The sequence below is a fragment of the Cotesia typhae genome, unplaced genomic scaffold, assembly GCF_013202065.1.
Source record: "Cotesia typhae breed Kobodo isofemale line unplaced genomic scaffold, CoteBio_Ctyphae contig_26, whole genome shotgun sequence".
Lineage (NCBI taxonomy): Eukaryota > Metazoa > Arthropoda > Insecta > Hymenoptera > Braconidae > Cotesia > Cotesia typhae.
Window position 1 is genome coordinate 1,808,496 of NW_027423732.1, and position 25,914 is coordinate 1,834,409.

General features: G+C 25.6%; 1 protein-coding gene across 2 annotated transcripts; it reads right to left on the reverse strand.

Moving 5' to 3' along the window:
* Positions 1-207: 207 nt before the first annotated feature.
* Creba (Cyclic-AMP response element binding protein A) lies at positions 208-23,052 on the reverse strand. Of its 2 annotated transcripts, XM_074239535.1 has the most exons (6): positions 22,434-23,039; positions 21,094-21,244; positions 8,475-8,757; positions 6,119-6,717; positions 3,810-4,139; positions 208-247 (listed from the first exon to the last, which is right to left on the reverse strand). In XM_074239535.1, the coding sequence occupies exons 2-5, from the start codon at positions 21,154-21,156 to the stop codon at positions 3,810-3,812; spliced, it is 1,275 nt and encodes a 424-aa protein (XP_074095636.1). In that variant the 5' UTR covers positions 21,157-21,244; positions 22,434-23,039; the 3' UTR covers positions 208-247. The 2 variants fall into 2 exon arrangements, with proteins under 2 accessions (XP_074095636.1, XP_074095637.1); XM_074239536.1 differs by having other exon boundaries at positions 208-4,136; positions 22,434-23,052.
* Between the last annotated feature and the right edge of the window lie 2,862 nt (positions 23,053-25,914).

Here is a 25,914-nt window from a genome sequence, read left to right on the forward strand (position 1 = left end):
TATCTATAGAATAAATTCTTACACTTTTTTTAAAATCTTTTGTACCTGCTACTCTTTTGTATTTTTCCTCAGATATTAACCGGCCCATAAAAGTTTTTCTGATGCACTCCGTTGCATAACAGGTTTTCATTTTACATTTATGAGATTGAAAAATTTCTCACAGTTTTAATATATTATTAGATGTCTTCTTTATTCTTTTGTTATATTAAAAAAAAACCTGTTATTTCCTTTTTTTTTTTTTTTCAGACTAAAAAATTTATAAAGTTTAGAATTAGCATTAAAAAAATTAAATAAAATTTGTTAACTTAAATTTAACAAAATTAATTTTTTCTGCAGCATGGTAAAATAGGGAACGTGCATAGACTGTCGCCTGTCGGCAAAAATTTATATTTTAAAGCAAAAATGACTGCGTCATTTTTTTTCAGACTAAAAAATTTATAAAATTTAGAATTATCATTAAAAAAATCCTTAATATAAAATTGAGATGAAATGTATGTGGCATCAATTTATTCGTAATGTGATTGGTCAAATATATCATAAGCATGAAAATATATGCAAATTCTGTATTCAAGAGCGCGCTTGCGCGCGCAAATTCAAATTCTAGTTAAATAAAATTTGTTAATTTAAATTTAACAAAATTAAATTAATTTTTTCAGCAGCATGGTAAAATAAGGAACGTGCATATACTGCCACCTATCGGCAAAAATTTAAACTTCGAGGCAAAAATGAGTCATTTTTTCCGTGCTCATTCTTAATTAATAAAATTATTTTTACAATAATAGATAATATTTCTTCATTTTTCCTTAATTACTAACATTATCATTATAAATTTTTTAAATTTCAAAATTATGAAAATTTGTACTGTTAAAATTCAGCCGTGAGGTAAAAATTATATCAATTTTATAAATTAATAAAATTTTTAAGAACTTCATTATAAAAAACTTAAAAAATGTATCTTTACAAAGAAGAAATCATTTAAAAATTTTTAATACAGCTGTAAAATTTATAATTGTTTTAAATCTATAAAATTTGCTACCTAAACGCGAAAGTGCTGCCTTTATACTCCGCTCCCTTTATACTAAAATTTTTTACAATTAAAATTCAACATAAAAAGTGTAAGAAAAATACTCTACATTTGGTCTAGTCGGTCTTTTTTCATACATTAGTCTATTTAATGCACAATTTAATCTTACATTAAAATTATCACATAACCTTACAATAAAATTTTTCTATTATGCATGGTAAAAATATAAACTTTTATGATACATATCAAGATATAAAATTATAAAAAGATTTCGAAATTGAAAAAAAAAAAAAATTAATTTTCCATAAAAAAATGTGCGAATTTATAAAAATTTATGGTAAATAAAAAATAAAAACAAAAAATTTTGTTTTTCTTAACGAGGCACATTCAGTTAATAGAAAAAATTTTTTTTAGAACAAAAACTAATTATATTCTTAAATAAAATTTTATCAACGTTTTTTTTTTATCGTACTTATTATTATTATCAGTATTTATCTACTATTTCGTTAAGAATTCAATTTTAATTGTTTATTATATTAAAAGATTTTTCTTCAACAAATGAAGTATAAAAAGAATTTATTGAATTCTTAAATTAATAAGACACTTATTATATTTAAATGATTATTTGTACAATCTTCAGTGTCATTATTATAATATAATTAATTGATTAATTTTTTTTCGAGCTATATAAAAATCATTACTTAAAAAATATCATTCTTATTTTAACAAACTTTATAAATCTGTTTATATTATTTATTTTATATTATGGACGAATTGTGATAAATATATTTTGTATCTTTTTAATATTCAATATGTTTTTGGAAGTTAAGACTCTTGCACAAATAATTGACCTGTTACATTGTCAATTGGTAGACTAGGCACGGAATTATTAATTATTTATTATTCATTTATTAATTATTTATCTATTATAAACATTAACAAGAATAAATGAAGAAAGCTATATGAGATTACAGGAAGACATGGTTTTTGTTTAACAGGAGATCTTAGTAATTTAAAAAAAAATTTTGATTTTTTTCAAGGGGTCATTCTGGTTCGTAACTTTCAAAAGAAATTTTTTTTTTACATTTTTCAAACACTTTTACGTATAAAAGTATTGTGAAAATTTTTAAGTCATCGGATCATTACAGTTATATTATTTTATGATGTTTATGTGGATGTTCGAGTGGAAGAAAATAAATTTTTTTTAATAATTATAATTATTTAATGATACACACGGCGAAAAAAAAAATAGGGATCTCCCCTATTTTCCCAATGTTAACATACAAATTTTTTCTTTATTAACATGATAAAAATATCCATAGGAAAAATTCATTTATGACATGAAAAAAATTTTTTTTTCAATTGAAAAAAAAATAGAAATCGAAAAAACACTATTTTGAAATTTTCAGGATATTTGTAGAAAATATCAGTTTCATATGAAAGAAAAAAAAATTAAAAAATTTTATCATTGAGAAATTCGGAGTTTTTTTGGAAAATCTAAAAAATAACGATGAAGATAGGTTTGAATAATTTTTTTCTATTTTTTCCTAAAAAGAAAATTTAATTAAAAAAATTTTGAAAAAAAAAAAACGTCCTGATAAGTCAATTTTTGAAAAAGTTATGGCAATTTAACCCACACCATCCATAATCTGCTGGATTTTTAATTTTTTCAAAATGTAAAGCAAAATTTGAAAAAAATTTCCTCGAATTTAATTTTGAGAGAATGAAGCATTTTTTCAATTTTTTTGATTTTTTAAGTCGAATGGTTCAATTGACACTTTTTTGGCCTACTATCAAATCTTGCGAATAAACGTCTTTAAATGTTTTTAAAAAACAGTTATTCCAAGTCAGAAATAACGAACAGTAAGGTACCGGCGGGTAATAAGGCCTAGCTAAGGGAGATTTTGAAAAAAATCGAAGATTATTCCAGCAAATTAATTCAAGAGAATTGATTTTTTGGAATAAGTGAAATTTCTTGTCAAAAAAAATTTTTTTTTTCGCTCAAAAAAATAATTAGGAAGAAAAATATTTTCTTGGCTCAGTGAACCTTTTTTTCTGTGTAATAATTATATCTTTAAATAGTACAAGTAAGGTGAAATACGTTTTACTTTGAAATCTGTTCAACTACTGGCTACTTCACCTTAGTATCTTTTGCATCAGCTACAACCAAATCAAAATTTTGATTTTTACTATTTTTTAGGACTAAAAACTTTGAAAAAAAAAAAAAAAAAGCATTATTTTTTAAATCTCCGTGATTTTGTTATTTATCAATAAATATTAATCTCCGTCCACTCGTTTTTTTTTTTTTTTTTTTAATAAAAAAAATATAAAATAAAATAAATTTAGATATTTTTTGTTATTCAAGAGTGTATTTGTTGAGCTAAATAAATTTTATATTAATATATAAAATAGTTTCTGAAAAAGTCATCAATATTGGCTTTTTTTCGAGCATCGAAACCAGAATAACTCCTTAATTAAATTTATACAGAAAATTGAAGCGTGAAAAAATTTACCGAGCTAAAATTTACTAAAAATATTAATTTAATTTTCAAAGATTCTCTTAAACAAAATCAGTTCTACAAACTTTGGTTGATCCTTTATAAATCATCTATAAAACATAATTAAATTCCTCAAAAAGTGAATAAATAAATTAATCAATTAATTAAACTACCATCTAATAAGTTGATAAACTATAAAAAAAAAAAAAAATCAAGACCAATTTTTTCTAATGTAATGATTGATTTTTTATTGTTTTTAACTTTAAATAAATAATATTATAAATTACCTAAGATTTTTGACGAGCAACAAGAGCTTGGAGACACTCAAGCTCCTTCATTAATTCCCGGTTAGTTTGCTCGAGTGTATTGACGCGACTGCGGTAATTAATGTTCTCGTTAGACAGCAAACTAACTTTTCTCTCTAAGCCGTCCATGTATTCTTTTTTCTTCCTGCGGGACTCTTGCGCGGAAATTTTGTTTTTTATTTTTCTGCGGACTTTTTTCAAAGACTTTTCTTCTTGCTTTGTTAATGGTAATTTTGTTGGTACTGAATAACCTTCGGCTATTAATGTGCGTTTTTCTTCTTCGGTAAGTATCAACGTGCCGGTAGATCCCTTCTGAAATAAAAATATTAATAATTATAATTATTTAATCGCTTGGTAACTAATAATTACATTTTATTTTGTTAAAGTTGTTAAGTTGTTAAAGTTATTTTATGTCTTTATTTTTATTGTTTATTTTTAAGTACTCCGTAGTTTGGTAGTTTTTAATAGAACAACTATCAAAAAATTCAAGTCAATTATTACGTAATCTATATTATTAAAAGAAGAAGAAAAATTTTGTGTCCAGGATAGTCATATGATAAAATCGGTTTTTTTTTTTATAAAAGGTTTTGACTTGAATTTGTGCCTTTTCAAGGTTTCATATCATTCTCACCGTTAATCAATTTATTATGATAAGTATTTAGGCTAAATTTGAAAATGCTCTATAGATACATAATTAAGAGACCTTTCATTTGAGAACCCACATCAATTTTTCATATATTTATATACATTATATATGGATGATTCTCTGTAAAGACGTCTTAAATCTGTACAAAATTGTCCGACCAAATTATTTTTGATTTTATTAGAAAAAAAATTAACAAGGGCTACAAAACTATCAGCTTAATGATAATAAATACACAGCCGATTAAATTTTTGTTTTTTCGATATTTGTGTATCTTTTGCCATATAACATGACAGGGGACTGTTTTTTTTTATCAAATTGAGAAAAATCAAGCAAACTATTTCAATGCATTCAACTTTTCAAGTTTTCAATGAATATTTACATTAATTAGAATAATATTAAGACTTGTGGATCCAATTTTATAAATAAATTATAAATAAAAATAGTTGCCAGGGGACTGAGTTTCTCGTGGCCCAAAAAAATGTTTCCAGCACAAACGGTGTTTTTGACACTAAATAAAATGGCGATAAAGCGCTAACAGCCCTATGGTTATTAACTTAAGGCTAGTTAGATCCTTATAAACTTTACAAAAGGTAAAATAACACGCTGGATTTTTTTTTTGGCTTTGAACTTCTGGCAGGGGACTGTTCTTAAAACGCCGGGGACAAACTTTGGTTTAATGAATTTAATGAAACAAATTAATTTTCGGTACTTTTTATTGAAGAAGATTGTCAGTTAACTAATTAAGTTTATAAACATTATGGACCAAATTATATATTATGGACGAATAATTAAAAATTTAATTTTTAAGTTTGAATTTTGGGAATGGGACAGCCCAGGGAACTGTTATTTTGGTGGTTTGCGAATTTATAGCAAAAAAAAACCAAAATTTATTTCATTTTAGTTTTCAATCCTCCAAATAGAAATGTTTTTTTACTTTCGTAATAAATTTTTTTTTAGTTACAAAATAACAATTTTTCAAATTAATTTGACTGAAAAAAACCAGACCAGGACCGTCAAATTTTCAGTCAAATTTATCTTTATCTAGATATGAATTTAAGATAAATTGATTATGCCTGGAGAGAAACACAGGCTCACAATATTACGAAAAATTAGAGAAAAAATTGTTGTATTAGACTAGACAGCCAATAAAACTAAGAATATAAAGTATTATTATTATTATTATTATTATTATTATTATTATTAATAAATCATGTATTCATCTCTATATAATATATAATTCACATTTTTCATATTTATTATAATAATTAAAAAAGAAAATTTTCCGAAAAATAAAATATTTATCGAATAACTGAATCTTTTTTGTATCATGTTCCATCTTCTTAAAGTCAGGACAATCCACCCGCTAAGCGAGTTTCCTGACTCTAATCGGGGTTTCTTAAAAGTAAATTTTTCCTATCGATTTTCCCCTCGAGACATTCTTTAAAAAATATCCTACCTAAGGATAAATTGACCTTTTGTTTTTTATTCAAAGTCTCTTTTTTTTGAACCTGACATTCTTAATTTTAGATTATGATAAACGTCGGTCGTAACTGAAGCATAACTTTTAAAAAATCAAGAAAAAAAAATTTTTTTTAATCTAAATTTTTTCGTAAAATCTAAAAAATAGATAAAAAAATAAAATTACCGGTTGGCATGATATTAACGAGGTGTGAATAGGTTGTCTGGTAGTATGTCCATTGGTAACATACAAACGTGGTCCATAAATACCCCGTATATTTGGTACTGTACAAATATTATTATTATCAGCGCGTCTTATTGGCGAACAAGATGCTGATACGCCACCGTTGCTTCCACTTTCACTGTCAGAATTATTGCTACTGGGTGGTGTCGGTGGTAAGCTCTGTGATGACGTTTGAGTATCATCGTTGCAGCTACTGTTACTGTTTATCAACTGAGAGACATGGTACTCATCAAGAACAGCATCTTCGTAATCTTCATCGTCAGCTTCACTGTCACTCAAAGGACGCTCTTTGACTTTGAGATTCAACTGCAACCTGTTCGGTGAAATCATTTCAATAAAATTTTTGTCGTCGATGTCAACATCGATTTCTATTTCGTCGTTGGCATTTTCTGTTGATTGCGCCGGTTCTTCTTTTATTTCCATGTACTCTTCGACGGCTTCTAGAATATCGTTAGGGACTTCTGATAAAGTTGAAGGTGATGTGCGACCGTGACTGGATGCTTTCTTCATTGATATTGCTGGGAAACATTCTTCTTCCATATCTACAATAATAGAATTAAAATCATCAGATTTCTTCTTTAAAAAAAAATTATTATAGTGGTTACACTCTAGTGTTTTGGACCAGCTGTAGACTAACCTCTGTTTTGATACACGCGTTTATTTATTTATTTACATACATTTATTCGGAAATATAATTACAATGTCTGAAAAAAAAATAATTGACAGTATTGTTTTGTTTTTTCAGAAAAATCAGTAATTAAATTTTTTGTGTTGATGTATTAACTGATTTTAAATTTTACTTTTTTTTATTATTTCATCTGTCTATTATTTTTATAAATTATCAAAGATTAATATATATTATTATATTAAAATTGTTAACTTTTTTGAATTTTTAATAAATATAGAAAAATACTTATTTTCATAAAATAATCATTGTTATTTTTTTTTAAATAAATAAAATTAATAACTATAATATTACACCTGAGGTACATTAAACTTTTCAAATTTTTCAGCGCATGCGCGTCTCATACTTTTTTCGCGGCTCACAAAATTGGCGTTGTTGCCATAGCTTTATTAACGTATCCCTTCCTCGGCTAAAGTCTAGTAAATTTTTCATTACTTATTAATAAATATTTGTGAAACTGTGTGGTAATTATCAATGAAATTATTTTTAAAAAATTGTTTAGTTGTTAGTTAATGTTACTCTAGTTTTTTAAAAAGATCCTAAGGAAAGTTTCTGAGATATAAAAATGTTTGTAGGTAAACTATAAGAGCGTTTAAAACTCAAACTTTGAAATTAAATATCTCTGAAACTAGATGGTCAAAAATTTTCAAATTGCGCCAATCGATGCAGAATTATATGAACATTAATCTGCAAAAATTTTTTTAAAATCTTAAGAAAACGACTCTGGCGAGGGTACTACCTTAAAAAAAATTTTTTCATCTTAAGATAATGATTTTTTAGTTTGAAAACAATTTAAATTCTCCTAAAAATTTCTTTAATTTAATTAATTTGAATTAATTGTTCAACTACTACTCAATTCAAAATTGAGTAGTAGTTGAACAATTGTGTAGTAGCTTCAATCAACTCAAAATTGTTTATATTTTCACGAAAATCACTAATTTGAACTAATAATTACATTTTTATATTTTGAAGTAGGGTCGAATAAGTTTTACTTTGAAATATTGATGTGAAATAAAGCACGTGCTCGTCATTTGACGTCAATTGACCAACTCAAAAAATAACTACCGGTCATTTTTCAAATTTAATGGCGATTCCCGCTAAATTATAAATAAAACGACTTAAAAAATCATTAAAAACTTGACCAAAAAATGACCGAAAATTTTTATTGAAATATATTTAATGTGCCTGACAAATTATTTGACTTGATATAAGTGTACTCATATTAACCTGTAAGTGCGATATAAATAACAAAAAATCAATTTCAGTTACAAGAAAACTGCTTTTTTTGAAATGTCGAGAGTAGAGCACAACCTCAACGCTTCGCTTATGAGGCGTGCAAAATCTTTAATCAAGAATTTAAAACCAAAAAACTGTACATTTGAAGATAAACCGTTGTTTAAATTATTTCTTCTTAACATAGTCTTCAAAAAGTAAAGTGACAACACAAAATTGTCAATTTTTTGAAAATCCAGTGCCAATATTTTTTTTTATTGGCCAAAAATAAACAAAATAAGTTCCCCCAATTTGTCTTAAAGGGTCTTTGTAGTTGTTGAACAAAAGTTCTAAATATAATTGAAATAAGCTTATTGTTAACTTAAAAATAAAAGCCCTCACCATCCATTTTAGTGGCTATTCTTATACGTCCTTCGATATCAATTTCCCGTTTGTTAGAAGAAACATTGACTGTGGGTGATGGTGACGGACAATTAGTAGTAACTGGAGATGCTGGTGGACTGTAAGCCAATAAACTGTAACTGTGTTCTGTTTTAATGGGTCTTGTGCCATCTAGAGCAGCGTCAGTCATCAAACGATCACGTAAGACAACTTCTAAGCTTTTCTCTTTCACTCCCAGAAGATTCCAGTCGTCGTCTTTGTTGAGAATGTCTTGGCCCAATATCTGTGAAAACCGGAAAATAATTAATAAAAAAAAATTGTAAACTAAGTAACTAACTTCAGGTAGAAAATTAAGTAACATAAATTCATTAACCTGCCAGACATGTTTAGTCTAAAGATACAAATGGGTATTTTGAACTTGTTTTAAAAATAGACTCCATTACATCACTCCTGCATAATAACATGAGTGAAAGGGCCGGTCAAGTTTAAGGTTGAAAAGTTAAATATTATTCATTTATTTTATTGTATTTTTATACTGTGAAATTATTTATTATTTCTTCATTGTTATTTTCATTAAATAGAAAATAAATTTTACTTAAAGACGTAATAATAATAAAAATAAGTAAGTTGATAAATTCAAGGGGAAGAAAAGTCTTTTTATGCTCCAACTATGCGGAACTGTTGCATTTCAAGGTTAACTACACTTTTATATATAGTACTTTTAATTTTATTTAACCGTGTTTCCGTCATTTTTTCTATCAACTGTTTTCCGATTTTTAGGGCCTTATTAGTAACCCTAAAGTTATGGGTAAGCTAGTTATTGCCTGTAAAAATTGAAACGATATTTTTTTATAAGTCGAGAAAGTTTAAAAAAAAATTTAAGTCTATTTATTCAGAAAAATTTTTGTTAAATTCTCAGAATTTTTACGAACTATTGAGAAAATAAATCTTGATAAGAATTTAAGAGACCCCAAAATTTCCCGCTGTTTTGACGCTTACCGTTTGTGTCTATACATAAATTTTTGAGTTTAGAAAATTAAAATAGTTGATTTTAATTACAAATTTTTAAGAAAAATTGCTTTTTTAACTTGAATGAGCGTTAAATGCTTTAAAATAATTTTTTTTATTGCATCAAAGATCATTTTTAAGAATTTTTGAGCATTTTACAATTTTTTTCAAGATTGATTTATTTGAGAAGAAATAAAAGAAGACATAAGCTTTATATTTAAAAAAAAAAAAATTATTTTAAATGATACTGAGCAAGTGATAATTCAAATTACGCGCGTTTTCCATGCGCCACCTATGTACGTCATTTTCCGAATTGCCAACATTGAAAAAAGAGAAAAAAATTAAAAGATTTTGTTGCCAAAGTAACTTTTGACTGAAAACTCTTTTCAATTAATTTTATTGATGAAATAATTAATATTTTAATTGAAATCATTAAAAACTGAATTTTTTTAGAAAAAAATAAATTTTTATAAATGATTCCGAAATTAGTAAAAAAAATGTTAGAATTATGTTCTTAAATAAAATACTTCAAGTATAATTATGAAAAAATTGTAACATTTAAAAAACTACTTGTACGAATTTTGTAATTCTTTTTGGTTAAGAAAAATTTTTAAATGGCTGGATCTAAATTTGTAAATCAAGCAGAAATTTTATAATTGAACAAGTAGAGATAAAAATTAAAAATTTTAATTTTTTTAGAATTATAATTTTCTTAATAAAAAATATTTCAGTGAAAAAGATGTTAAAATAATTAAAAAAGAAAGTGATAAATGTTTTAATTAATAATAAAAATGTATTTCTCAAAGAATGTAAAACCTGTTAATATCTGATAGAACCAACAGAAATGCAAAGTCGTGAATATATAAAACCGCAAGACAATGAATTTGCAAAGGATAGCAATTTAGCTCGAATTATTTTCGCACTAAGCATTTTAATTTTTTATTATTAAAAAATTTCTTCAATATTAGTAGTCACGAATTCAAGTTATCAATCGTAAAATATTGACCTCAATGTTAATAACAATAATAAAAATATTTTTTTTTAAATTTGACCCATACAAAAATCTAAACTGAGGAAGGGAAAGTTAAAAACAATATCCCTGTAAATTATCAAGTTAAAATGAAGCATGACGAAGGATTTAGAAATAAAACAATGGATATAAATTTAAAGGAAAATAATCCTAACTGGTCTGGAATAAGGTGTAAAGGTTTCTTAGCGGTTTCAATGACTCGGCCAAGCAGTCCCGATACACAAGTATATACAAGTACAAGTTAAGTCACGAAAAAAGGTGAACGTCCTCAGGTAGGACAGGAGCTGGAATGAAGACTCACCTCCATTTCTATCCTTTCTCAATTCACTCAAATAAAAGAGATAAAACTACCGGGACTTGGCGATTGCTGATAAAAAGAGACGGCGATACAAAAAAAATAAGATATTTCAAGTCTGAGTGAGAGTCAAGTCCCTCATATTATATTGGACAACTCTACACTTAATATACAGGTATACAAGGCTTACTTTTTTCAAACATTATCTTCTTTTTCATATAAATTTTCTCCTCTATTAACTTTTTGAAAAAGATCATTTTTTAATATTCAAATTTCAGGAGATATCGACCAGAGATGTTGACCACGCCCGGTGTGGAGAAATTCAAGACAATTACATTCATTTTTTGTCTTAAAATTTTAAAAATCGTATAAATATACGAGATTTTGATGTTGAGATAAAATGTATCTTAGTCTTAGACTCATTAGAATATCCAAAAGTTAAGAACTTTTTTTTTTTTGTAAAGAACACAATCTAAAACTCTGCATCAAAAATTTTAATAAGAAAACAGAAAATTTTATCAGAAAATTTTTTCAGGGTCAACCGTTTTCCTAATTTGTTTTTGAAAAGAACATAATCTAAAAATTCAAATCGAAAATGTTACCAAGGAAACAGCAAATTTTGTAAATTATTTTTAAGTTAAACACACTTCGGTGCTTATAACTGATCTTACAACCAAAAACTTTAAAATGCAGAGTGACGATCAAGTCGAAATAATACACAACAATGCTTGCATTGTTAATCCACCGATAGTTACTGTTTAATTAGACTTTTATTGACCACTGAATTGTAACTTCAAATTAAGGCTTTATATCTCAACAATGGATGCTAAGAAATCGCAACATTATCATTCATTTAACTGTATATAATTTTAGAAGCTACCTTTAGAGTGCTCGACTGAAATTCTAGACTCTAGTGAGATTATACATTTGATAGTGTAAATTGTTGCTTGTTACCGAAGCTATCGCATCCATTTTCCTGAATCAAGATACGATTTGTCATTCGGAAGTTATTTTAAGACAAACTCGAATAACAGTGACTATTCGTCGATATTTTTGATCATTTCTAAAGCTCGAGACAATTTCGGAAAAATTATCAGACGTAAGTTACTACGTCAATTAAGCCTTAAATTAACTATAAGATAAATTTTACGAATTTAGTGATCACTTTTAAAAGTTTTTTGATAATTATAATTTTTGATGATTAAAAAATGTATGTTTCCAGAAATTTTGAAACTTTTTTTCAAGATTCTTTAAGGATTGCTTTCAAACTTTTCTGTTATTTTTTTAAATTCTAAATAAAATATTTCGCAAAATTTTCTGTAAGTTGCAAAGAGATTCTTTTGCAGTAGGCTGATTTACAAATAAATTTATCTAAAATTTTCATAATGATTAAAAACAAAAAAGCATTAGACCAATTAAAAATGTTAACTAATTAATTAGTTTAATTATAAATTTATTTTAATTCATTCATCTAGCGACTGAGTAAGTAAATATGTTAATAGAAATAATATTTTATTTAGTTAGTTTTTTTTAATATTTAACGATACCAGCACAGCACGATGTAATGTTGATAGGATTGAAGTCAAGGCGAGACTCTAACTCTTTTGTACGAGTTAATGTTAAAATGATATCGATAACTGATAAGACTTGTGTTATAAGTTATAACTTTTGCGCTAGCCACTTTAAGAATATGTGTATATATTAAACTTTAGCAATGATGTAACTCTTTAAAAATTTTTTTAATTTAATTTTGGGAAATTTTAAAAAGTCAAAGGACGATTTTGAAAAGTATTACAATTTTCGTTTTCATATAGTACAAAAAAAAAAAGGATCAATTATAAACTAAAACCTGCTATAAGTACTTCCGGTTCACGCGCGAGTTTGTATGAACACTTCCGGCGCCCTATACGAGCATCAGCAGACCATGAATTTGTTTTCCTAATATGAGCTTCTCCCATGATTTCGATGGTTTAAACGTTGCGGTTAAGTATATGAGTGATTAGAATATAATTAAGTTTTAAATAAGTCCCTTGTGACTTAAAACAATTTAATTTTTACACTTTTACTTGAGAAATAGTTAATTTTTATAAATTTGCAACTGATCCTCGGAAATTTTTATGTTACAAATTATAATGGGAAAAATGTGGAATTTTATAAGACAAATTATTTTTAACTAGCGACCCGCCCCGGCTTCGCACGGGTGCAATGCAAAATATACCTACTACAGAATGTCCTTATACACAACGTTCACAGCTTTTTTGTCATTAGCCAATACAAACATGTTTTGCTTAGACGTTACTCTTGACAGCGCGACATATAATTGGCCATGTGAAAAACACTCAACACTCAAGTCTAATCCTGCAACGTTAAAAGTTTGACCCTGCGATTTATTAATGATCATTGCAAAAGATATCTTTACCGGAAATTGTAGGCGTTTAAATTGGAACGGTAAATCTGATGGTATCAGAGGAATTCGGGGAATTAGTACATCTTCTCCGGTACCACATCCGGTGAGTATTGTGCACTCTATTATGAATTTTTTTAGTGTAACCATTTTTAGTAAAGAATAAAAATGGTTATGCTGGGTTATCCCTAAGAGATAGACATATACCATCGCGGACTTTTTTGTTGAACTTTTTAAGGTGAACAATACTGTAGTACATTATTTTGATCTATCCCGTAGGGTTCAGCCAGCGTTTGCAATATAAGCGCAAAAAAACGTGCTTATTTACGACATCACATTAGAAACCTTTAAATTTATCAGTGTTTCTCTACTATATTATGCATTTATTATACATACAAACCTTCCTTAAGAATCACTCTATCTATTAAAAAAAACCGCGTCAAAATCCGTTGCGTAGTTTTAAAGATCTAAGCATACGTACGGACATACAGCGAAAGCGACTTTGTTTTATACTATGTATTGATAAAAATTTAAGTGGTAGCAAATTTGAATTGTATCACATCTAGCCGCTATTGATTATTTAAAGAGCTTACAATTAATTGATTCTCCTCAGTTAGAAGCCAATTTTTGGAAATTTTTATTTTCGATCAAGTTCGTACTCTTGCTAAGTAAAAACTAAAGTTTGCTAAAATTTTTGGTAAGAAAAAAAGTTTCGTCTTTAAAAACGGCTGCGAATTTAAAGAAGAAAACTTTCTACGGCCTTGAAAGCCTGAGCATGTATATTTAAGCATGTGTCCTCAACAGATACTTTGATATTGTAAATTCTGATTAGTATTAATATCATAAATTCCAAATTTTAAAAATAAGAGAGAAGCTTACAATCAAAGCATGATTTGTTAGCAAAAAAAGAAAAATTTGATTTCCATTTCGGCAGTTTATAGTCTTTGAATCGCTTCTTTTCGTCCATGAATATACATTTAAAGAATGTTATTTCCGAGGAAATTACATTTAAATATTTTGTTCAATCAAAACGTGACCTGTCCATTAATATGTATCAATAAAATAATGTTTCGTCCTTTACAACCAACCAAAAGTGAGATTATCCCGGCATCATGCTCCGACAAAACATTTTTTGAATGAACTACGGAAAGCAGAAGACCTCTACTTGCCATTAAATAAACTTTCATTTTTATCTTCGCATTTAATTGTTCAAGAAAATTCGTCTTAGGGTTAATTTTTTATTTGAAAATTATTAACGAACATAGATGTTCGGAGAGCTCAAAATGACACGAAATATATTTTTTAGCTCGAAAAGCTCAAAAACGTAATGAGTGCAATTTTGAACGCTTAATTACGGAATTAGCGGGAAGTTGCGGAGATGGCTTCCAGGGTCAACTGTTTACCTAATTTTTTTTTTTTTAATTTCTTTCGGCCGAAAAATTCCAAAATTTTTTCGCAATTTAACAATAAAATAACAAAAAAAAATCACTTACTCTCACGCGTACTAAAAAATAATATTATTTATTTCTTCATTACAATAATCAAAAAATTCTTATAAATTGTCACTAAAATATAATCACTGTATTACAATAATTATTATAAATTATTGAAATATTGAGATCAAAGATCTTCGACAATGTATGCAAAAGTTTTATGCTCTGAACTACGATCCTAGTCCAGGGTTAGAAAAAAACCATTCATAAATCGTATTTACTTATGTCAATAAATAATAACAATGTAAAGAGGGTAAGAATATAATTTTCTCGTGTTCTAATTAGATTGGATAGATACGATTAACTGCATAATTTATAATTATTATTTTTAATGCAACAAAATTCTCAATTAATATTTTACTTATTCAAGCCCTGACATTTCGTACTTATTTATCATTTAAATTTTATAATTAATAAATTATCGATCACGAGTAATTAATAACTCAGCTTCTCGTCGATAGTTTTAATAAAGATGTTTATTTACAGACTTGTAAGTAAACACAACAATTATGTAATTCAACACCTTCGCATTGTTTTTATAATTAATTTTCATAATAAGAAATAAATAAAAAAATAGCACAGAAAATAAATGTTAATAGTAAACTTCTGTTGGTTAAGTAATTATGTAACAAAACTTAACCGATTATTAATTACAGTTATTGGAATTAATAATTATAATTTTAATATTATCGATATAATACTTGGGCTGTAATAATTAAAAGAAAAAATACTTCAATATTTACATTAGAAGGTTTACACAATTGTTAATGACTCAAGTGTTTTAAAATGTCATCATTAATGTATTCAATTTTTTCGAAATATTTTATGGTTGACTTACAATTTAAATTATTACTTGCAATTTATTTTTCTCCGAAATTTTTTCCCTCGGTGTAAGAAATTTTGTATTCAAATATTTAAGTTTTTAATATTTAAGCAGACAAGTGAAAATTAATTGCGAAAACAAACTAAACTAAAATTTTGAAAGACAATTTAGTAAAAATGTTTTTTACTTAGAAAAAATTTCGAAATAATTTAGACAGTCTACTCACTTAAAAATCGATGATGAACGCTACTCACTGATTCGCGTACTGATATCTATATTACTCTAAAGAAAATTGTGTTGTGCAGTTGTGTATTTCTGAAAAAATTCCAACCGCGTTTTTCCGCGGCGCTGGTGGTATGCATGAATACGTTTTATACTGACAAATATCGCAGATAGCGCAACCGGGAGAACTCTGGACGTGTAACTGGAAAATTCCGGTTCGATTCCCGGACCGGGCTGTCCGAATTATTTTTTCGGTTACTAAAAAAATTCCCACGAAGTGCCCCCTTTCCTTTTTTCTTTCATCCTTTTTTCTCTCCCTTTTCCAAATTTATCTAGTGTTTTATTGTATTTTACACAGTAAAAAATTTTACGTCATTGCGTCAAAAAATATTCTGTTAAAAATTTTTGTGTTAAATATTTACTTTCATGTGTAAGTTTAACATTTATTGTGTTAAATTAACATAAAAAAGTAATAAATTAACACAAAAAAGTGTTAAATATTTAACATAAAAATTATTAACAAAAAATTTTTCGACGCATTGACGCAAAATTTTTTACTGTGTATAAAAAATTTACTTGTAACAAAAATGGAAATGTAAAAAAATCATTTAGAAATATTTGAAAAATTTTTTTGTGCTATTCTTCAAATTATTTTTTAAAATCAAGTTTAAAATTACCGGAAAGTTTTTAGAAATTCGCTGTAATATAATTTCAGTCATAGAAGATTGAATGGAAGGAAAAAATGAAAAATTATGTTTTTTACATTTAAGGGGTTATATCCACTCGTAATTTTGAAAAAATCGAATTTTTTTTTTTGCATATTTTGAATATATATATATATATATATATATATATATATATATATATATATATATATATATATATATATATATATATATATATATATATATATATATATATATATATTCGAGAATATTGTCTGTAAATTTCAAAGTAATCCGGTAAATAGTTTCGGAGTAATGAGCGTATTTGTAAAGACGTCTCCGAGCATTTGAAAGTAAGTGGAACCGTAATTTTAAATAATAGCCAAAATTTTAAATGCGTTTTTCTCGAAACGATGTTTTCAAAGTCAGTGAGGAATATTTCTCCGAAACGGCTTGACCGATTGACTTGAAATTTTCACAGAATTTTCTTAGATACTTGTGTCAGGTAATGATCGAAGGAATAAAGTTTCTGATAAAAATTTCGATTTTTTAAGTCACTTTAAAGTGTAAATTTTCGTGCAAAAAAAGATTTTTTTTTGTTGGGAAGCCGCCATTTTGTCTAAAATCAAAATTTTGACTATTTCTTCGATCATTACCTGTATTTATCTATCCCAAAAGTAATCCTTTTGGTTTTTTTTATTTTAAATAATTTGGATCAGAGATATCTTTCTCACCGCTTGACACCTTTTTGTAGAGGACCTTCAGGAGATCTTCTACAGGAACGACGGAACCCAATATTTTTATTAATAAAATATGAATTCTTAAAATACGTTAAATTCGCTAAATGTTTATATATTTTATATATATATTCAATAAAAAGCTTCTCCAGAAAAAATTAACAAAAAAATACATTTTTTCGAACTTACAAGTGGATATAACCCCTTAAGGTGGTTGTAGTGATACAATATTGTCAAAAAATGAGAGACTATACGCGCCGAAAAAGTATATAAACTTTTAACTGAGTAATCCATAATTTTTACGCAAGACTGTACCCGTGGAGACGTAAACTACAGAGTATTCATATATATAGATACTAGAATTCAAATTTGCGCGCGCAAACACGCACCTGAGTTTAGGATTTGCTGTACACTTCTCACAGAATTGTAATCAAATTGTAAATATTAACATTTTTTATTTCTTCTTAAGAAATTCAAGTTTCATCAAACATTTTTGAAATTTCAGAAATTTTTTAATTTTTTAAGCTAAAATTTATTTGAATCATTTTTTTTTCTTGAAGTTCTTCAAAAGTAAAATAATTTTTTAAAATGGTAATTTTTATTGAAAAGTTGATAAAATAATAAACTAAACATCAATAAATTTATTTCATAAAAATATTTTTGGTCGAAATAAAATTATTGCTAATATTAAAAATTTTGAAACTCAATAAAGAATTATATTTTTACAAATTCTTATTAATTTTATTGTAAATCTGCTGCTAAATATAATTTGAAGGATCAAAATTGTTAATTTTTTTATTTTTACCAAAAAAAAAAAAAAAAAAAAACTCAGGCAACTGTAAAATTAATTAAACAATTACCCAAATTTGTTGCAAGAAATATTCTTCAATTAAAATAATTAAAAAAAAATATTTAACACAGCCTAAAGACTTTGAGAAGTTAAACATTGGCCGGAGTTACTTCAAACATAACAAACAGCATGATCGTATTTAATTCTCAAGCATAGAAACTAATTTTCAAAGCCCCCGAGTTATCTATTCAATCGTTTGATGCATTTATCTTGAAACCCGATGAACATGATCCCAAGTTTTTTCTCAGAAGTCTCCTCTCAAAATCTCCGTTCCCAATTATCTAATCAAAATAAAAAAAAATTCTTCCGATGAAAAAAATAGGGGAAAACTAACAAAATTTCCGAGCACTCTAAATATAATACATGACAGTGAAAATCGATTTTCAGTTGCAACAGATGTCATCAAACTTTTCTACAAATCAATACTCCCCGACTCATGCATTTCATTCATAATATCTATGAATTAAGAATACAATATATGAGAATAATTTTTTTTGTTGTAAAATTTTTATTTCGACCAATGCGGGTTTATTATTTCTCCTGGAATTAAATCTAAATTCACTTTTTTTTTTTTTATATTTTAATTTCAATCTTGTAAAAAATTTTTATATTCAGTTTAATTAATTATAAATTTTATCCTTTACTAGTAAGAGTAATTTCAACCTTCAAAATTAACTCATCATGAATGTTATTACGAAATTGTGTGGATTATAAATTATATTATTATTAATAATAAACCTTGAAATTTTATTATTACACTGAGCGAATTTTTAAGGAAAAAAACAATAAAATTGCAACATTACACGAAAATATCAAATTAAAACCATTGAGTATAAATAATAAATCTCAATGATTGCAATTATTCAATTAAAATTTCTTCTACTAATTTTGAAACTTGTAAAAGATTTTTTTTTATAAACGTCAGAATTTAGATTTACTAATAAAGCAAGACAATATTTTATTATCAACAATGTATTATTGAAATTAAATAATTTTCTTACCCAGCGCAACATGTAGTTTAGATAGGGGAATAGTATTGATTTTAAGTTAGTTTTACTACGAGTTGAATCATTTACTAATCTTGAATCATTGTTAAATTATAAAAGTTCATTTTCTCCCCATCAAAAAATAAGATTTTAAAATATAAACATATCACATTTTTCAAAATAAAATTTTTACATATTCTTTCAGTTTTCTTTTAAAATGAGGAAGTCTATTTTCTGCTTTAATGCGTTCAGGGATCTTATTATATAATTTAAATCCTTCATATATTAAACATTTCTCTGTAGGTATTATATTATTTATGGTAATATATTTGTTCACACCTAATACAAGTCTCATTGCCCTTTTTTGAACTTTCTGCTTAAATTAAGCTTATTTTCACTGAAATTGAACATTAGTGAGCTACAGTAGTCCAAATATGAAGCAATGACTGATTGATAAATAGTATTTTTTGTACACAGAAAGAAAAATTTCTTGACTGGAGAACAAAATTCTTGGCTCAAGAAAATTTTCAGGTGAAATTCTATTCTTGGTGAAAGTTATTTTTTCTTAATTTAAATTATCATAAATACTTGATACAATAAATTTTTATATTTGATCAAAATTTTTAGATACTTTAGGGAAATAGCGCCACCTACTTCAGCTGAGAAAAAAATTTTCTTACCATGAGAAAATTTTTCTCTTGAATATTTGATACCCATTTTATATTCTTTTAGCTTGCAATTATATATATTCAATGAAAAAAAATGATTCAATATTATTTGATCTTCCCATTTGACATGTTAGTCAATAAAATATTAATGAAAATTTACTATCGAGATATTTTACTATTTTACTATCGAGGAGCAAGAAAAAATTTTCTCAAGGCAAGAAAATTTACTTCCATCAAGAACAAAATTTTTTGGAGCAAGAGGCTAAATTTTCTCAAAACAATAAGATTTTCTTGACTTAAATAAATTTTCTTGAATCAAGATACGTATTTCTTAAAGCAAGAGAATTAATTTTGTTGGAATAAGTGAAATTTCTTGTCAAAAAAAAATTTTTTTTGCTCAAGAAAATAATTAGGAAGAAAAATTTTTTTCTGTGTATTTGAACAGACTTTTCATTTCATTAAATATCACGGAAAAATACTGTTTTTTAATTTTTTTATTAATTATTAGGCTACGTAAATAAATTTATAAATTTTCAAGAATTTTTTAATTTTGACTATATAAAATTAAATCACTAGATTAAAAAAAAATTAAATTTTTATCATGCTTGGTCAATATTATATTAAAATTTTTTAGTTTTTGGTTTTAAGATACTTTGTTGAGAGCAGACTTTAAATATAGTAAAAAAAAATTAATTTTATGGATAATCTAATAATTTTTATTTAACATCGATGGCGAAAGGATCTCCTTAAACAATTTTTTCTCCAATTTAAAAAATACCCAAATTTCTGGGCTAGTTATAAAATTATTTTTTCTTCCTTTGATGAAGAAATACTTAATCTTAATTGTTTTATTATCGTAAAAAAATAATTAAAAATCATATCAAAATTATGAATACATAATTTTGAAATAACATAATTATAATCAATAAACATATCTGAAGAAGATAAATATAATTTGTTAAAACTATTATATTGTACTCGATTCGTTATTCGTAACGATAAAGATCACAAGTATGACGACGACAATTAGGGCCAAGTATTATCTGTAGCTTCCCGGAAATGTACCAAAGTGAAAGACTGTTTACACAGTTTAGTTAACCACGCACCAATTTATTATTTGACTTTTCACAAAAGAAGAAATAAATTATTAACAAGTGTAAGACTTATTATAAGTATGTTATGTAAATCTATTGCACTTTTATTTTATTACGCTGAATGGAATAAAAAAAAATTTTAAATCATTTGAACAGGTGATACCATGCAGTCGATTTAATTTAATGTTTATATTTATAGGTCGCCGGGCAGTTGAAGCATAAAAAAACCTGTGGTATATATTATAATAATAATTATAATAACAATATTAATAATTATTACGATAATAATGGGTGTGAAAAGTTATATTATGTATTGTAGCTTATAAAATATATATATGACTTACCGGCTCGCCCAAATACGATTCCCAAAGATCCCGCAGGTCACTTCCCATATCATATATATCCATTATTGTTGTTATTGTTAGTCCCTTTTGTACCTCGTGAATTTTACCCTTGGCGTCGGTGATTTATTGATGATTTTAAAAAATCATTTTTCTGGGAAAGAAAATTTTTATTATTATTTCTTCCTATGCGCTTTTTAAATTTTCAGTTTTATTATCATTGAGAATTATTGAAATTTCTTTTAAAAATTTCAATAAATTATAAGATACAATATACATACATACTAAGATTACGAAATAAATATAACTTCAATAACTAAGTATTAAAAAATCTGTGTATGTGTATGTTTAATGAGCAAAAATGTGAGAAATATTTATTATCATTATGGATTTAATCAACGCATCTTTACACGTTATTATGCTCACATATGGTATATTTATAGTATAAAATTTTATAGATTGATCATTATTAATGTAATCAGTAAAATTTTATTTTTAATAATTAATTATAATTTTTAATAAAATAAAATTAGTTTTTTTTTTTTTTTTTTTTTGAAAATTTGTTTAATTTAAGAAAAAGTGAAAAAATTTGTGGTTAAATTATTTTTTCATAGAAATAATTATTAATTGATGAATATGGAGAAAATGTTGAATGAAAAATTCAAATTTTTAATTAAATTGTTGAAACCGGTCATACTAAAAATAGCAAACAAGCTTCATATTTTTACATGATGAAATTTTATAAAATAGAAGTACTTGATAAAATATGTATACAGACATATTTTGTAATTATTTTGATTTTTTTTTTTGGAAAAAATTTTAACAATTTGAAAATTAATAATTTTTTTTGTCATGAAAAATTAGGAAATTAATTTAATTTTATTTGATTTCTTTAAGTTTGTTAAAATAATTAGAAATTTTTTTTGAATCCCAAGAATTAAAAATTTAATTAAAAAAAAAAATTTAAGCAAAAATATGGATTTTTAAAAATTTATAAATTTACTCCAAAAAATTATGAATTGATATTTTTAAATTAAAAAAAAAAATAATTTAATTGAAATTAATTGACTAATAATTTTCAGGATAAAAAAAAATAAATAAAAATATTGTAATTATTAAATAAAAATTAAACTAAATTTAATTTTTAAAAAATTTTCCAAATAAAATCAAAAAATTATTTTAATAACAAATCAATCCATAAAGAAAACAAATGCTCCAAAAATTCTCCAAATTGTATCTTGATTAAAAATAAATTAAATCTTTTGAAAAAAATTTCTAAAAACAAAAAAAAAATAAATAATTAATTTCCCGCGTCTGAAAAAATTCTACCATATTGAACTTACCTGTGCAGATGGTCGTCCTCAATCCAGGAGGTTCAAAATACCATTTATCTCACAAAAAAATCACGTAGTCCAAAAATAGTGATCCAAAAAATAGCCTCAAGTCCTTGAAATGAGCAGTTCCAGAAAAACAATAAATATTTTATGTAAATAAATAAAAAAAAATAATCAATATCAATATCAGCCAACACCCGCACCGGCACGGGTTCGACACACGGAGAATAAAAAAAACACTAAGTATTTCTATTTACTAAAAAAAACTTCACTTTAACAGACACTACTTATCACACAAAAATATGTTTGTATATTTAGTAAATATTTTTATTATTGTTTTTTTCAATGAATTATGTATTTAATTAGTGATTTATTATCATGCGCACATGTATCCAGTTATAATAATTTTAATAACAATATTTAAAACAAACACAGAAAACAATACGGAAACAGTAAAATAGCCTCTCAGTAACGTGGTCCGTTTAAAAATAGAAATATAGAGACAGAAAGGAGAGAAAGAGGGAGTAGTGGAAACTAACACAGCACGTCGTAGTTCTAAAGCATCTGAAGCACGAATGCCGATTGTAATAACTCGTAATAACAACGGACGACGCATGCACGTGGTATCCCGGCAATACTTTTGAAGTTACGGAATCAGCCAACCACGATTAACCACCTGTTACTGTCGTGCTTATCGCTCACCACTGCGCGCGCATCCAGAGAAATTCCAATTCAATATGACTTTGCCGGTATAGAAAAAAAAACTAGTTATTTTTTTATTTCTTCGCGTTATTTTATTCCCGACGGTGAATTATTTCATTCAGTTAACCTAAAAAAAACACGTTCTGTTGGTGGGACTTGTGTGCATCGAAAAAGATGCGCAGTTAAGTAAGTGCGCATAAGCTAAAAATTGAGATCTGCGCGTGGCGGGAATTTTTGAATTTTAAATTTAATTTTATAGTTTTTATTTAATTGTTTAGCGATAAAAAAAAATTACTTCTGACAATTTATTATTGTTATTATCATTATTTTTTTTTAGAAAATTTAGACCATGAGGAAAATAATTTTTATCTCTTACGTTTTTTATTGTCGGATAAGATTAGTTTTTTATTAGAACTGATTTCAAATATTTATTTGCGTCAGATAATTTTTTATTTTATTTGGTCGGTTGTAAATATTTATTTATTTAGGACGGTAATGTTTTTTTTTAATGAAAATTTTCGACGTCGGTGAAAATATTTAGAAAATATGGATTTTTAAATTTTTTAAAAATTATTCGAAAGCAATTAAGGCCTTAGTATAATAAAGGTGGAATTTTTAAGTTATTTTTTACAGTGAAGTATATAGTTTGTTTTTGAAGAACACATTATGTTTGATAGAATTTAATGTTTTTTTAAAAAGTTTTTGAGGAGTCTTCGTCGAATGCTTCAGGGTTATTACTGAAATTACTAATAGATAATAATTAACTTGATGTAATTTCCAGAATCATTAACGCACATACTTAAACTTGACGAGATAGAGATTGAAGAGATAAGATAGTTGTTTCTTCTTTGTCTTTGTCAAACTGTTGAAATTTTTTAGAAGTTTCATTTAAGGACAGCCTTTTTAATTTTTTGTAATACTTTTTTTTTGTAATACAAATATAAATAAACAAAGAAAGTCTATTTTTAATTTTTATAGTAGATATTTATTTTATTTAGCAAAAATGATTAAGGAATTTTTATTAAAATAAAATTTATTGATTTTATAAGTTCGAAATTAAACAAGAGCCTAATATTTTTGAGGAAATTGGTTTTTTTTTTTGGTTAAAAATTGTGATTTTGAAAATATGTCTTCTGAAGATGAATATCAATTTATAAGAAATTAAAAAAAATGTCATGGTTTGATATTGTAATAGTTATTTTATCCATCGATTATAATAACTTAGTTAATGGTCAAATACAATCTTGTTTGCGTCATAGACGATTTTAATTGCTGAAAATGAAGTTTTTTTTTATAAATAGAAACAAAAAATTATCTATTCAAATATGACTAAGAAATTAATAAATCATAGATAAAAATATACAATAATCTTTTGGCTGTCAACAGTTCTCTTTTGAAACACATTAACTGTTAGATTTTGGATTTTTGTTTTGATTTATTTTCATTACTCTAAGTAAACTAAGTAAACAATCTAATGTTTTTTTTTATCGAAATTTTCTTTTACTGAATATATCTTCTATCTATGAATGAATTTTTTTTTTCGTAGATTTTATAGAAATCTATTGCTTTAGTCTTTATGAAGGAACTTTCAAAAAATTTTACTATATTTCGACTCAGCTCGTCAAGCGCTCAGTAAAAAATTTTGCGTCAATGCGTGACAAAATTTTGTGTTAAAAATTTTTATGTTAAATATTTAACACTTTTTTTGTGTTAATTTAACACAATAAATATTAAATTTACACATAAAAGTGTTGAATATTTAACACAAAAAATGTTAACTCAAAACTTTTTGACGCAATGACGCAAAATTTTTTACTGTGCGGATTCAAAAAATGCAGGTGGTTCAAAAGTTTATATATGTATGTATTTATTAAACGTGATATCTTATTCAATTTCTGTGAACTACATCTTAAAGCTTGATCTAACAGGTAAATTTAAAAATAGTCTAAGAAATTTTAGTAAACATTGATTCAATAAATGAATAACTGATTAAGAACAGAATCAATAGTTTGATTATGTTAAAAAAATAACATTTTTATGATCAATAATCTACAAAATTATTTTTAAATTTTAAACTATATTGTTTATTATTATGTAGCAATATTTTTGAGTTACCCGTGTGAAGAAAAAAATTGTCTTAAAATTTTCGTTTGTTTAAGATCTTAAATGTGACACAAACTAAGATTATTGTAAGACTTTTTTAAGACGCCAAAAAAAAAACAAATTCTGAAAGTAGATTTTTGAAATTTGGTTTTTGAATTTGTTATGAAAATTAATTTTTAGACGATTTCACGACTTTCTAACCGCTACATTTTTGAGTACGCTCTTTTTAAATTGAATTTGAAATTGTTGAAAACTTATTATCGGAAAATTTTAAGACTTTTTTAAGACGCTCCGTTTTAATGCTCCGGAACTCTGTCGCTGTTTTAGCTCATATTAAAATAGTCTTGAAAAATTTTTTTAAAACTATTTTAAGATTTTTTTAAGACGATTTTTAGATTATTTTAAGACTCTATATATAATAATTATCCGAAGCTGTCGCTGTGATATCGTCTTATTTTCATAACAAATTCGAGAACCACATTTCAAAAATCTGCTCTCGGAATTTTTTTTTGATGTCTTAAAAAGTCTTAGAATAGTCTTGGTTTGTGTCACGTTCAAGATCTTGAAAAAACAACAATTTTAAGACGATTTTTTTTTTAAGCGGGTAAGTTCATATTTAATTTTGTAGAATTATGTAAAAGTAAAAAAGGAAGAAACAATAAAAATAATATATATATAAAAAGGA